Here is a 14,047-nt window from a genome sequence, read left to right as displayed (position 1 = left end):
TTACACATTTAAAACTAATAAAAAACTAGAAATAAATACTATAAAATTGTATTTATCACATAGCTTTAGACTGTGGTCTTTGGATTAAACATGCATCATTATAAAAAGAGGAAAAGGTAATAGATTCAGCACAAATAGAACTGACACAACCTGTTAGCAAATACAAACATTTTTGGTTTAGAGGAAATTTCAAATGAATTTAATTTTTTTTTTAATGATTTAAAACATTTGTAAAACAAAACGGAAATCATTGGGGTTTTTATATATTAAACTCTTCGGCCCGAATTCACAAAGGTGGTTTTGTAAACCCACGGTTGAGTCCATGGTTTATGCAGATTTCCTGTATAAATTACGCTAATTTTACCGCCTATATCAAAAATGTCCAATGCTGATGCGCGCTTTTTTCACAGTGCGCCAAATTGACGCCAGTTGCCGTGGTTATCCACGCTATTTTATTCGCGAGTCCACTGTTTTGAATAATGAGTCCACTCTCCAAACAGTGGACTCATGAATAAAATAGCGTATCTAACCATGGTAACAGGCGTCAATTTGGCGCACTGTGACAAAAGCGTGCATCATCATTGGACATTTTTTATACATGCGCCCAATACGCGCTAAATCAAGCAAAATTTATACAGGAAATCTGCATAAACCATGGATTCAACAGTGGGTTTTCAAAACCACTTTTGTGAATTCGGGCCCAAGTTTTTTCAAATCCCAACCCTATTTCTTGATGGCCAAAAATATGGTGAAAAAGTCATCAGGGGAACATTTCATCACTATCTTCATCTGACAAGTTGTCAGATTTGACAACTTTATGATTATTATGATTATGATTGACCGAGAAGCACTTTTACTATGTTAACTGTCATATGAAACAGGACTTGTCAGATAAAACGTCAAACAAGCCCTTTCCTGAAATGCTCCCCAGTCTGAAAAGTGGCATCCTTGATCTGTCTTTTTATGATCTATTTCATGTCTCACCTAGTCGTATCGACTATGTCCTCTTGATCCCGGAGCTGACAATCAAGGTTATCGAGGTGACGTCTCAGGGCTAACATCCTTAACTTGTCATCTCTTGAGAATTTCTTCAGAGTTTCGGATGGATTGGTCCCATTTTCATCCATAAGGCTTTCTTCAGGTCTGTCCAAAAAAAGAAGTTAACATGAACAATCTGTCACAATACCTTACAGAATCAAAGGTCACCTGCATGTAACTATTTGGTGCTAAATGTTCTCAAACCACAGGCGATAGGATAGGGCTCCATGTCCAGACACTTGAAATCATGAAAACATCAGAATAAAGTCGAGTTTAATTTAAACTCTTGTCTCAAGCTGTAGTTAAACTACGGATATATAATTGTGACATAAATCTTGAACAGTAGAGGTTTATTGTATCAGCTGATTTGGCACCCGAATCATTCTTAACTTTCTGAAGGACAAATAAGATAGTTGTCTGCACCATTAAAGAATTGGAAAATAGCACAGTAAAATCAGTAAAAACAGTGTTACATAAATTACGACATTTTTGGCTTCCCATAATTTTAGCACCTAGTAAGACCATGGACTAATTCAAACCCAGCTTCAGAATATTATGAATAAAATATCTCCTTATTTTGTAAAAATCCTCCCTACTGCAAAAGAAAAAAAACATCCCTTTTGATGTTACAAATATCATATGATTACACTTACCCAACTAGGGATATATCGCTCTGAGACCAGGCATCTTCTTCACTATTATAACCCAAGCCACTAGCTCCTAGCCAGCCACTATCTGGATGATACGATGATGCAGGGGGTTCCGCCGAGTACTGAGGGAAGCTAGCGGGGTAGCCATTCCCTCCTCCTGCTGCCGGTGATTGGAACTCAGGATCTGTGTAGCTGTACGGTGTGGTGCCATCGGCAGTAGTCAAACCGGTTTGTAGCTGATGACCGTCATCCGCATGACTCATCTGCTGAGAAACCGGTGCCTCCATTCTGCTTTTCTAGACGGGTATGTCCTCCTAAAATCGCAAGAATAATCGTTTCATCATTCAAGTACTGTAATCTAATCAGCCAAGTTCACTCGAATGCAACTGAAGCTTTAATCGCCATTGACTTGTCAAAATTGTGAGGTACCTTATCTTGCCAAGTCGACCTATAAAATGCCCGAAATTCATTATTTTTCATTTTGATTTTTGAGTCAGATTTTTTCATGAATATCTGTCTATGTATTGCATGCAGGTGTAAGGTTGGTGGTCATTGCGTATCTTCTTTCACTGAGTTAGAATAGACCTTATCGCAAAAAGATTCACGCAAAGGACCGTGGGATCGAAAAGGGAGCAATAGTGCCGCTATTGTCCAGATGCGACCATGCGAATGCAAGCAGCCAACAATATAGTGTACGATTTCCATAGTGTATCTGAATCTGAAGTGTATCAAAATATGATCGACGCCCGCAGCCAACAATCGATTGTCAAGAATACGTTTCATAAATAATTATCTCAAACATGATTTTATTCAGATATTAACCTAGCTGTGTTTTCTTTTTCTCTCCACAGATACATAATTATTGCATGTAATTCAGGATCATGGCCGGACATTCTGAAGTTTTATTAGCGGCCTGGTCCCGAGATTTTACAATACTGCAAAGACAAAATCATGAATTAGAAAATAATGTGAGAAAAAATGAAAGTATGATAAGAGAAAAATAAGTAAGAAAAAAATGAAATGAGGAAGGTGATCTGTGAGAAGTAATTAGTGACTAAATACGATGAAATTAATTGAAAATGCAACTTTTGAAATATTTGTTTCATTAAAAAATGGAATATATATCATTTATATGCATGAAATATCCATCAGCTGCTTCAGACAAAATAAAATTACAGAGGTTAGAGGGAGACCATGAAAAATACTAGGGCCTAGATACGGCATCGTAAAATGTTTTGAATTCAGGGATTTATTTAATCTTTATTCTACATGTCATAGGCCTATATATAAATTTCTGTTTCAGAAACGGATTTTGAATTATTTTTTTTGTCACATCATGGGCACTGACGAAGAGTGTGACTTTACCTTTCTTTTTTGAGAGCTATGCTCCTTTTAAAATCTACAATTTTATTTCTTTGTTATTTACGAAACCTTTGTGATTATTTTATTCCACATGCCGAAGCAGACTATTTTTATTTTACTCAGGTACTTTTTACTGCTAAACCTCGACTGTTGGCGGTGAGGCCCTTTTCAGATTTTCCTGTTTTGGAGCTGGAGATTCGGCAATGTCATCTTGCTGTTATGGCAACACGTCTTTAGATGCATCTTTTATGTCATTGCACTTCCTCCATCTTCATCGTATTTTGATTTGAGTTTCACAATCCGTATGCCCTTGAACAGACATGTTTTTCAGGACTGTTTCAGAAACGGATTTTGAATTCTCTTTCTTTTTTTGGTCACATCATGGGCACTGACGAAGAGTGTGACTTTACCTTTCATTTTTGAGAGCTTTGCTCCTTTTAAAATCTATGATTTTATTTCTATGGCATTTACTAAACCATTTGTGATTATTTCATTCTATATGCCGAAGCAGCCGATTCCGCGTTTGCTCCCTTTTCATTCCTATGGCTGTGTTCCTTTGCGGTGACATACGCCCTTACGCAATGAACATTATTTGCAATAAGGTCTATTGCGCGGATACACATGTGTGCAGACTTGGCCCTTGTTGGGGGACCTCAATAATTTTTCAGACCAAGACTCGGCAAGAGCCAAGAGTCAGCCGACAATATAGTGTACGATTTCCACTCAAGACACAACTTTTTGCAAGTTGACTTGGCCAGATACTGTTTAAAAAAAATTAAAACAACACTTTGTAATGTCGTGAAATAGCGACCATCACTAAAAGTAAAATGGGTCTAGCTAGAACGCTGGTTATGGTTGGTTACGGACAATATGGTCACGATTGACCAGATACTACAAACTGCAAATACACGCCTCTGCTATCGCTGCTTTGCCTTTGCGCCGCACTGCAGTGCTCCTTGAATACGTCGCCAGCGCGCTGGCTGTCTACGGAGCCTAGTTTCCGCCAGAATTTCCGCAGACAACCATTCTCTATCATTTAGTTTCTGACGGTTTGGAGATGAACAGGTCTTACTTTATCCTTTAAAATAATTAAATGCACATGTCTTTATAGATTTATTTCTTCAATACCATTAACATACGTACCTTAAAACATTAATTGGGGTCTGATTTCATTCTGTAATTCTGTCGCGGTCGTTCTTCTGCTCTTAGACTTAGTTGACGATAGCAACGCGGTTATGCAACGTAGAGGGCGACACATATCTGACGGAGGTCGAGGTGCTTCCACGTACCTCTGTCATGTTGACAGAGAGTAAAAAAATGTACATGTATTGTTAAAGAAATTGTGTCTTTGTTATTAATATTATTACGATTCCAGTAACTTTTAACAAATTATATATTAAAAAAAAGTTTTGTGAAACAGGCAGCTTATGAAACAGGCGAAACAGGACCATGGAGATTTTTTTTCTGTAATAAGATAAATGTAATATTGATTAAAGACCAATATAAAAGTATACTATTCTGGACACACAATCAATTTACTTTTGGTTATATTAATATGTCAGAGTGTAATGCAATGATAATTTCTAAAGACAGAGATTAAGTCAGATCCCCCACCCCCGCCAAAAAAAATGCAATGGTGAAAGTTGTGAATGTGTATGTATGTTTATTTTATCTATTTTTTTTTGTGAGGGGGGGGGGCTTTGCTTTTGTTTTGTTGATGTTTTTTTATAATAGTTTAAACAGGAAAAATTACATAGCAGGAGCAAATGTCTCCATGTACTCCTTTCTCCCATTCTATTATTTTAAGGAGGTTATTTTCATACGTGTTTTCGATTATGACATACTAATGCCTGTGCATCGCCTTCAACCAATTTAAGTTTTAAGGGAATGCGTAAAAATAATAGCAATTAATAAATTACACCCCGCCCCTCCCGATAAATTAGGAAAGAATCGATCCAAAAGAACAATAATAGATGAAATAAAGTAATTTGAAATATATAACGTGAATATAATTTCATTAAACTGGACGATTAAAAATGTCCGAGATCAATCCGTGAAGTGCAACGAACTTTATGAAATGACATCACAATGACACCTGTGCAGTGAAAACTTTTATCCAATCAGGGCGCGGTAACAATGGGAGCACTGAGTACGATGTTCAAAGTCAAGTGTTGTTTGCCAATGTTTCACTATCATTGAGTTAATCTTCGCACACAGCCGACTCCATGGAACTAACTATATTTCGCAATGCCTTACGTCAAATTTGGTTCCCTCGCCAATTTAGAAAGAGGGATCACGGAAGGTTTTTAAAGTAAGTGCAAGAAATTTTATTTGAATATTAATTTTTTTTACTAATGATTTTGGGAGAGATTTTTTTTCTTCAAAGGTTAATTAAAAGCCCCGATTAAAGTATCTCTGTATCAGTGTCCGTCATATTTTAGAATGCAATATTGTCTGTTTTACTGATAAAGAGAGAAAGGGTGATGACGCAGTCCAAGTTTGATTTCAAGGGTACTCTTTCAGTTGCCAAAGAAACCTTTATGCATGTAGAAATAATAAGGCCTATCAACATTCTCTAATTTCGCTGCGAGTGCGACCAAGATTGCGATTTGGATTGGGTGGACCCGAAAATAGAAGAAAACATACATGAAGCAATTTAATGTTTTCGCGTTATACCAAGGAGATCAGAAGAGACAGGAGTTTTGTAGATTTCAGTTTCCCATTTTAAAACTCTATAGCCTATAGATCTATTCTGTATTATGACGAAAATGTTATGTAAGCTTGAAACCCGGGGTGCTTTTTATCAACATTTTTGTCCGACAAGTTGTCAGATCTGACAACTTTTCTTGAATCTGATTGGTTGAGGGACACTGTTACTATGGTAACGCTCCCCTGAACGATCACATCAATGATTATAGCGCCGTTTAGCTATTATCAAGCGCTGGAAAATCATCAATTTGTGTGACTTATATATAGAACAACGCCGAAGTGACGGATCCAGAAAGACTGGTTTATCAACATTTCTTTGCGGAGGGGGGGGGGGGGGGGGGGTCTCTTTCTCTCTGTCTCTCAAAATTTCAGATAATTCGTTCAATCTTAAAAAGACAGCTAGCGGGACTTTCCACGGGGCATCCCCTCGCTCTTGCTGTTGTTGTAGAGACAATTGGTTTACGTCATTTTTTTTACTGCCTCATTTTCTTTCATTATTATTTTTACTAAATTGTGAATCATTCAATCTTCCAATTTTGAATCATTCCAATATGTAATTATGTTGATTTGTTTCAATAAAACATTCGAAAACATTGTCATCTGATAAATTTTCAGATCTGGCAACATTACTTTAGTTTTGATTGACTGTGAGAAGCACAGAAATTTAACTGTTCTTAATGAAACTTTCGGATTAAAAATACTTTGTTGGATAAAACATCCTTCATGTCCTTTAATGAAACGTTCGAAAACTTCTCACCGTTTCTTATTTATTTATTTGATTATTATTATTATTATTATTATTATTATTATTATTATTATTTTTTTTTTGGGGGGGGGACAAAATGAAAGGAACTCGTTGACAAAATTAAGCCGTCATCGCCACCTCGCCAAAAATAGAACAAAAATAAAAAGATTGTCACGATCCAGAAGGGAAATCACTCATCTTTTCCCCATAAAGTATTAAATTAAATTATTTGGCGGATCACAAATATTGACCGAGTCCTCCGACGGCGCGTCTTCAAGTCAATCCGGACCTTTCGTTTGAGGACGCGCACGCTTATTTACGACGTTAGTTGATTTTGGAAGAGACTTTTTGGGCCCGTCATCATGGTCGTCCTGCAATGCAAATTGTGTGACATGAGATTTTTTTTTCGTTTCGCATCTGCGACGGAAACATTCAATATGCGTTTCGTGTGCAAAATGTTGGTTGCTACTATGGTAACAGCGATATATCTCATTGAGGACGACTTTCCAAAGCCACATTTGACTCCTCCTAGAGCTCGAGAGGCCGCCCGGGGGGCCCACTTCCATTGATTAGTGGATCCCAGGAGCGACCACGCGTAAAAGGGGACAGAGTGGGCAGGTACGTTACGTATAGGCCTATGTAACGTTATAAGGGTGTCAAAACGATGTTTAAAATGCTGACAAAAAAGGGATATCCAATACTTGTAGGGTTTCACAAGCCAAATTCTTGTTAAGAGATGCATTTTCATAATCTGGAAAAGAATTACTTCCCAGCTTGTTTAGGGTATTTTTCGAAACCCCATGGTCGTGCCTGGTATCCACTCATTAATGGAAGTGGTCCCCCCGGAATTTGAATCTAATCCCCATTTCTGGGGGAAGTAAAACATAATGCCCATTACATCGTGTGCGAGAGGCATATCGTTTGTGTAGAAGGAATAAACAAAAGAAACAAAAGAAACAAAAAGAAACGAGTTCAAATGTATTACATAATGGTGTGCACATATCAACTCACGCGAAATGTTCGGCTGGAGAGGTTGATCTGACCATGGACCTATGAAGAGATGGACATTCATCGCTTAGATAATGAATTCACTAACAGGTGACGGTAATTGTCATCTGAATAACATTCTCTTCATACTAGTCTTCTTTGGTCCTATGATCGTCACCGTGAGAAGGGACTGAATTAGTTCGTGATTGGACATTTATATTTCACAAATTATATGCGCAGTTGATAGAAAATCAATGAAATAATGGATAATCGATATGTGCAGTTTTTGTTTACCTTTGTTAATCTTAGTTCCATGTGTTTTATTTGGGGAAATGTCTGCATATTTTAATATAGAGGCAATATCGTGATTGATTGTTTACTATTTAAAATTCAATTTTCCCAAGTTTCTCCATAATATTCCAGATATACGTGGCACATAACATGTGTAGATCGTGTATCTTTCAATGTTATTGAGGTCCTTATGTGTGAGCGGTAGTTAGCGGATCGAATAATATCATATTTTATATCATAAAAATCGTCTGCTTCTCAAGTTTGCTGATCCATATATTAAGCACATTGACTGAAAGGCACATACTGAAACAGGGGATCAGCCAACAAAAATCAAGACCGGGAAACTGTTCCGTCTTTGAGTGATCAGATACCCTTGGTAGTCATGGTAATTGCTATTGTTACAACACATGTATGTTCTCATTAAGATGCGCATAACCAGGTGACGGTGACTATCATTGGGTCAAAGAAATGCTCGCGTTAATCGTCCATCTTTTCATAGGTCCATGATCTGACCCATGAAATCAATTGCCAGTGATACCCAGAAGGAAAAACCAGTTCCACTGGATCTACACCAATAATCCACATTAAATGTAATATCGATTCGATGGACTGTAATGATCTATATCTAAGCCTTCATTCAGTAAGTTTTTCCTCACTCAATATGTACTCGATTTGTTTGAAAAACCACTTTCTTATCCATGTCATAATCTATTTTAGGTCTTCATTTCGAATATCTCAAACCATCAGTCGTAATATACATGCTATGTATGGTGCGAGTGTCGCAGAAAAGGATTTTGCACACGAAAAGCAGATCTGTAGGGCCTGTAACCCCCCTGTAACACAAAGTTTAGCATTGATTGTAGAGCAGTTTTCTACGTTTGATTCTATTGACTATAATGCACATTCAATCTTAAAAATCAAGTGTATGATTAAGCGTTAACTTTTGTGATAGGGGACCCTAATATTAGCGTCCGTGAGGATTGCGAAAGGTCCCAAATATATATTTTGAAACAACATAGGCATTTGCAATTTGATCTTTTTCACTACCCCCTCCCCCTCTCCGTGCACTATACCTCCATACTTACCATCAAAAAGAAAAATAATAATAATAGGTCAAATGAAATATGATCGGAGAAAACTTCATTACATATATATACAGGACGACTAAAATGTCCAAGATAAAGGCCATGGGCGGCTGCATTCTGGTGGTCTATAACTAGGCCATGGGTTACGTCAAACCGTGAAGTCAACGAACTTTCTTAGTACGTGACATCACAATGACGTCTGCGCAAAGTGAAAACTTTTATCCAATCGGGGCGCGGTAACCAAGGGACTTGGCAAAGCGCACCTGTTTGTTTACTAAACTTTTGCATGGTAATTAATGCCATGCGAATGTTTTAATTGTCATTGCATTGGACGACTTCGCACACACAGCACAGACTTAGGACTATATTCATATGGAACATACTTCGAATTAATTCGCCGTTTCAGAAAAAGGGTAAACAATTTATTTAAGGTAATTTGAGGTAATAAAGACATTGTTCCATCACTATTTTTATTCTTGATCTGGTTTAAATTTCAAGGTTAAAAAGCATTTCTCCATGTCCGTTTAAGGTAGATGGAGGATGTTGATGGAATTCTGTGCTTATTTTGCTCATTTTTCAGCATTCAATGGATTCTTTTCGAACTCATTTTAAGCAACTTCTAAAATGCCTACGGCCACTAGAGAGAACATTATCGTCAAGCAACACTCATCCCTGGTAAAAGTAGCCTACGCTACATGGAGATTAAAAAGATTATATCAGTGGGAGCTAAAATCAACAGAAATTAATATACAAAATACAAGGTGCAATATCAACTATAAATGCTGATTTTATAGGTGATATTTTTCGTGCAATTGTACTTATTATTATGCTATCGTAATAATTCATTTTCTCATTCATGCTGGCAGTACAGGCCTTTTAAAAACAGCAATGCTTCTTGTATTGGGTATGTGGATTAATTTCCAGTCATTTATACCAAGCAAGGCTTTTCCATATTTTTTTTCTCGAAACATTAAAAAGAAAGTCCATGATTTTTAATACAAATTAATGTGGCATGCTAAGAAAATAATTGTACCAAATGAAAGTTTATTTCTCTTTTTTTGTTGTTCTTTAAACAGGGTGGATAGTTTTGGTAATTCCTCAAAATATTCCTTTTGAAAAAAAAATCATTAACCCTTTATTATCTTTTCGTCCTACTCCACATCTTTAAATTGAAATTGGATCCTGATAATTGACTTTCTCCTCATTAATGATACTCAAATCATGATACTGACAAGAAAAGTCCAGTCAAGAGAAAGAAAAGAGAGTAAATTTGGACACCTGTGATATGCGTCACTACTGTCAACGAACAGGAAATTCTGGCTATTGTCTCAGCTTTATTATTTGTTTTCACTTGCAAATATCATCATAAGTATCCCACCTTATGAGAGCTGCCGACTTTAGTATTTACCTTTCAGAAAGAATTTACTGAGAAGGGAGATCATTCTCAATTATCGATCATTGTGGCATCGTGGATTAGTCTTTTGACTTTGAAACAGAGGGTCATGGGTTCCAATCCCAGCCATGGCTTAATTTCCTTCAGCAAGAAGTTTATCCACTTTGTGCTGCACTCAACCCAGGTGAGGTGAATGTGTACCCGACAGAATTCCTTGAATGCAACGAGTGCTGAAAGGCAGCTCGAGCTAAAGCCGGGGTAATAATACTAATAATGGAATAGATTATTTCTAGATAGATGGCGCCATATAAATGCCTGCATATATTATTATTATTAATTACGATCCAATTAAAGAAATCAATGCATGAATGAGGGAGATGTTGAAAATCTGCAGTTATTCACTTTTTTCTCCATGACAATCAGGGCTGCCAAGTCTCCATGAAAAAAAGTGAAAAACTGCATTATCAGTTCTAGGGCTCACGTCAGTAACAGTTGGACATCTCTAAATGAAACGCACAAGGAGTTATTATAAACCAATCGGCCCGTATTCTGAAGTCGGGTTTAAATTAGACCATGGTCTAACTCTGTGCTAAAGTTATGGGAAGCCAAAAGTTTCAAATTTTCTATTGCATTGTATGTTTCTTAAGTTTACTGTGCTCTTTCCTGATTCTTCGATGGTGAAGACAATTATCTTATTCATACTTCCTAGACAATTGAGAATGATATGAGAGTTAAATGGGCTGAAATATAATATCTCTACTGTTAGTGATTTATGTCACAATTGGCTTTCCATACTTAAACCACAACTTTAAACCTGAGTTTAAATTAAACCCGGCTTCAGAATACGGGCCATCTTGTCTGAATAAGCTACCATATCGTAAGTTCCACAAAACTCAAATAATGAATCAAAATGTCACAATATACTTTGATAAACACACATTTATTGTGTAAAACCCGATGTAAAATTCTCTCATAAATTCTTACAACAAACAAGCATTGGTGAAAAATGACATGAGTACATAACAAGCAGCATGACAGTACAAGAAAATATTCCAAACACAACATTTCTTTTTGAATAACATCAAATATTGACAGATGCATAATATATAATTAGTATATATACTGTATTCTGTCACATCTCATTTTAGAAAGCCTATAGTATTTTAAAATCAGTCCATCTATCAAACATACAACTAAAATCTCAATTCATTCTATATAAATATATGGCACTCTCTTTGACTGAATACAGTTATGTCACAGTACATAGTGCCAACTCATGAAAAACACATTTTCTCATTTCAGAAAAAAAAATTGTTCTGCAGAAAAATGTCAAAAATTGTAAAGGAAAAATGGCATGATGAAACATCAATGATTTCTTTTAACACTTTAATTAATATTTATGTTGCACACAGAACAGAGGAAACAGCATCTATACATCAGAGAGCATCTCTGCATCTTTTTAAAATTACATCTCTTTGGATTGCCTTGTATAATTACCCGTAATATCTGTTACCATTTCAGAAAAAGAAAAGGATTTTTTTTGTTCTACAGAAAAATGTCAAAATTTGTAATGAAGGAAAAAATGGCACGATGAAACATCAATGATTTCTTGAACAAATTAATAGATATGTTGTACATAGTAAAGAGGAAATGGCATCCATACATTAGAGAGAATCTCTTCATCTTTTTAAAATTACATCTCTTTGGATTGCCTTTCACAATTACCCGTAATATCTGTTACCATGTTCAATACAAAGGCCCATACTCTGAAGTCCTGTCCAACTTGGGCCATGGTCTCATTCTCTGCTCAAATTATGGAAAGCTCGAAATGCCAAAATTTCATAAACATTGTTTCTTTGTGTGTTCTGTGCTCACTCATCACGTTATACTAGCAAAGAAACTAGTTCAGACATTGTTCCAAGACAGTTATGAATTATCTGAGTAATAAAAGAGCTGATGAATCAAACAAACCTATACCGTTTGAGATTTGTGTCGCACATGGCTATCCATAGTTAAACCACAACTTTAGACCAGAGTTTAAATTAAAGATAAATACCAGTTGTAGTAATGATCTTAAAATGAGTTCGAAAAGAATCCATTGAATGCTGAAAAATGAGCAAAGTAAGCACAGAATTCCATCAAATGTCGGGTATTTTTCGAAGCAATATTGATACACTGTCCCACAAATGCTCTTCTGTTTTTGCGATAATTGGAATTATTGACGTCAAGCTAAGATTTCATGATTTTACAAAGACAAGTTAACATTAATGTACTAGATCTAGATGTATGATAATATTTTAACAATTTACCTTGATTTAAAAGACTTTCTCATGAAATAGTTGTTTGCTGCAACTACTGTCTTTTACTGTTAAACCCGAGTTCAATATATGGACCAAAGTCAGAGATGCCAAGCCTACAGGATGGTTGTTAGTAACATTTACCACATTTGTCAGTAACATATGAGGTGTTTATATATATATATATATGTCAAGGACTTTGATTGTTGAGGCATGGTGCATTGGTGCAAAAAAACCAAAGCGCAGAAATGTGTATATAAAGTCAATGAGATACAAGGCCAAACAAGAAAAAATATAGAAACATACATGTAATACAATTTTTGAACCTTAAAAACGAGGGGCATATCAAATTATTTAGCACTTTATTTCAGATATTGATTTCACAAGTTTATCGATGCGATCTCAACAAAATTCTTTTGTTCCAGAATTGGCACCTTAAATGCATGTAATTAAGAAGTGATACAACCTTGTGTAAAATTTTGTGAAAACACTATGGTATCAAAAGACGCATCTCGAACACAAAATAAAAAAATAGAGCTGAAATTCATATGCCTTGGTGCACGAATAAGCCTTGCAAATGAATTTATAGATGACATAATGGCAGCTTTATCATACCAATATGTGACAATGTGGAGGGAGGAAGTGAGGGTGATCTCAGTGAGTGCGAGGTGAATTCAGTCCCCTGTAGTTGGGGACGAAACCGAAGTTCAAAACTGGATGACTGACTGAATGGCAAAAACAAAACACTGTTTTCATCAATGCCCATTGGCACATGGGGGGGGGGGATCATTGAACTTACTCCAATTCTATAAGGTCCTCACTGACATGAAGTCACTGGATAGAATAATTTAAGGGAGTTACATGTACGTATGGAGTCTTGGGAGTATTTCATGAAACGAATAGTCAGTGATTTCCACTGCCGGCTGTTACAAGCTACTGAGATCCTTGCATCTGATTGGCTCAGAGCAAATAAGTCGGTGAAGATCACTGACTATCTGCTTCAAGAAACACTCAATTTAGCTGAATTCAATTCAAATTTATTCATCTTTGCAATAAAAGATACAGAACAGTATAACATCAGTCAAAAATCCCATTATAAAACAGTAGACATATTAATCAACATACATGTTAGTAGCAATACAAGAAACTAAGAAATGATACATGTACATAAAACTACAAAGTGGGTTGTGGTCAGAAAGGAACTACCCTTATGAATAGGCCGACCCAATAATCATAAAATATGATATTCTCAAGATAATAATTGTAAATAAGACATAAAGAAGAACAAACACGAAAAAAAACAAGACAAAACAAAGAAAATATTAGCCTGTACCTAGGAATTGTTAAAAGTGTCAATTTTATCCAACAGAAATTTACAATACCTATCTTTAAAATATTTAATGATTTAAAAATTTTGATTTCAGAAGGGAGGGAGTTAAATATAAATAGACCCTGGTAGATTATAGATTTTTAAAAATAAAGTTGTGCGG

General features: G+C 36.0%; 1 protein-coding gene across 1 annotated transcript in view; it reads right to left on the bottom strand.

Annotated features, from left to right (window-relative positions):
• The window catches only part of LOC129276896 (cilia- and flagella-associated protein 74-like), a 46,649-nt gene extending 42,365 nt beyond the window's left edge, over window positions 1–4,284 (bottom strand). The window contains exons 1-3 of the mRNA XM_064109784.1: window positions 4,194–4,284; window positions 1,692–2,002; window positions 985–1,143 (exon numbers count right to left, since the gene is read on the bottom strand). Coding sequence (XP_063965854.1) covers window positions 985–1,143; window positions 1,692–1,975 — 443 coding nt within the window. The 5' untranslated portion in view covers window positions 1,976–2,002; window positions 4,194–4,284. The remainder of the gene's footprint in view (window positions 1–984; window positions 1,144–1,691; window positions 2,003–4,193) is intronic.
• Between the last annotated feature and the right edge of the window lie 9,763 nt (window positions 4,285–14,047).

This window comes from Lytechinus pictus, chromosome 14, assembly GCF_037042905.1.
Source record: "Lytechinus pictus isolate F3 Inbred chromosome 14, Lp3.0, whole genome shotgun sequence".
NCBI classification, from domain to species: Eukaryota; Metazoa; Echinodermata; class Echinoidea; order Temnopleuroida; family Toxopneustidae; genus Lytechinus; species Lytechinus pictus.
This window is presented reverse-complemented; position numbering and strand designations above follow the sequence as displayed.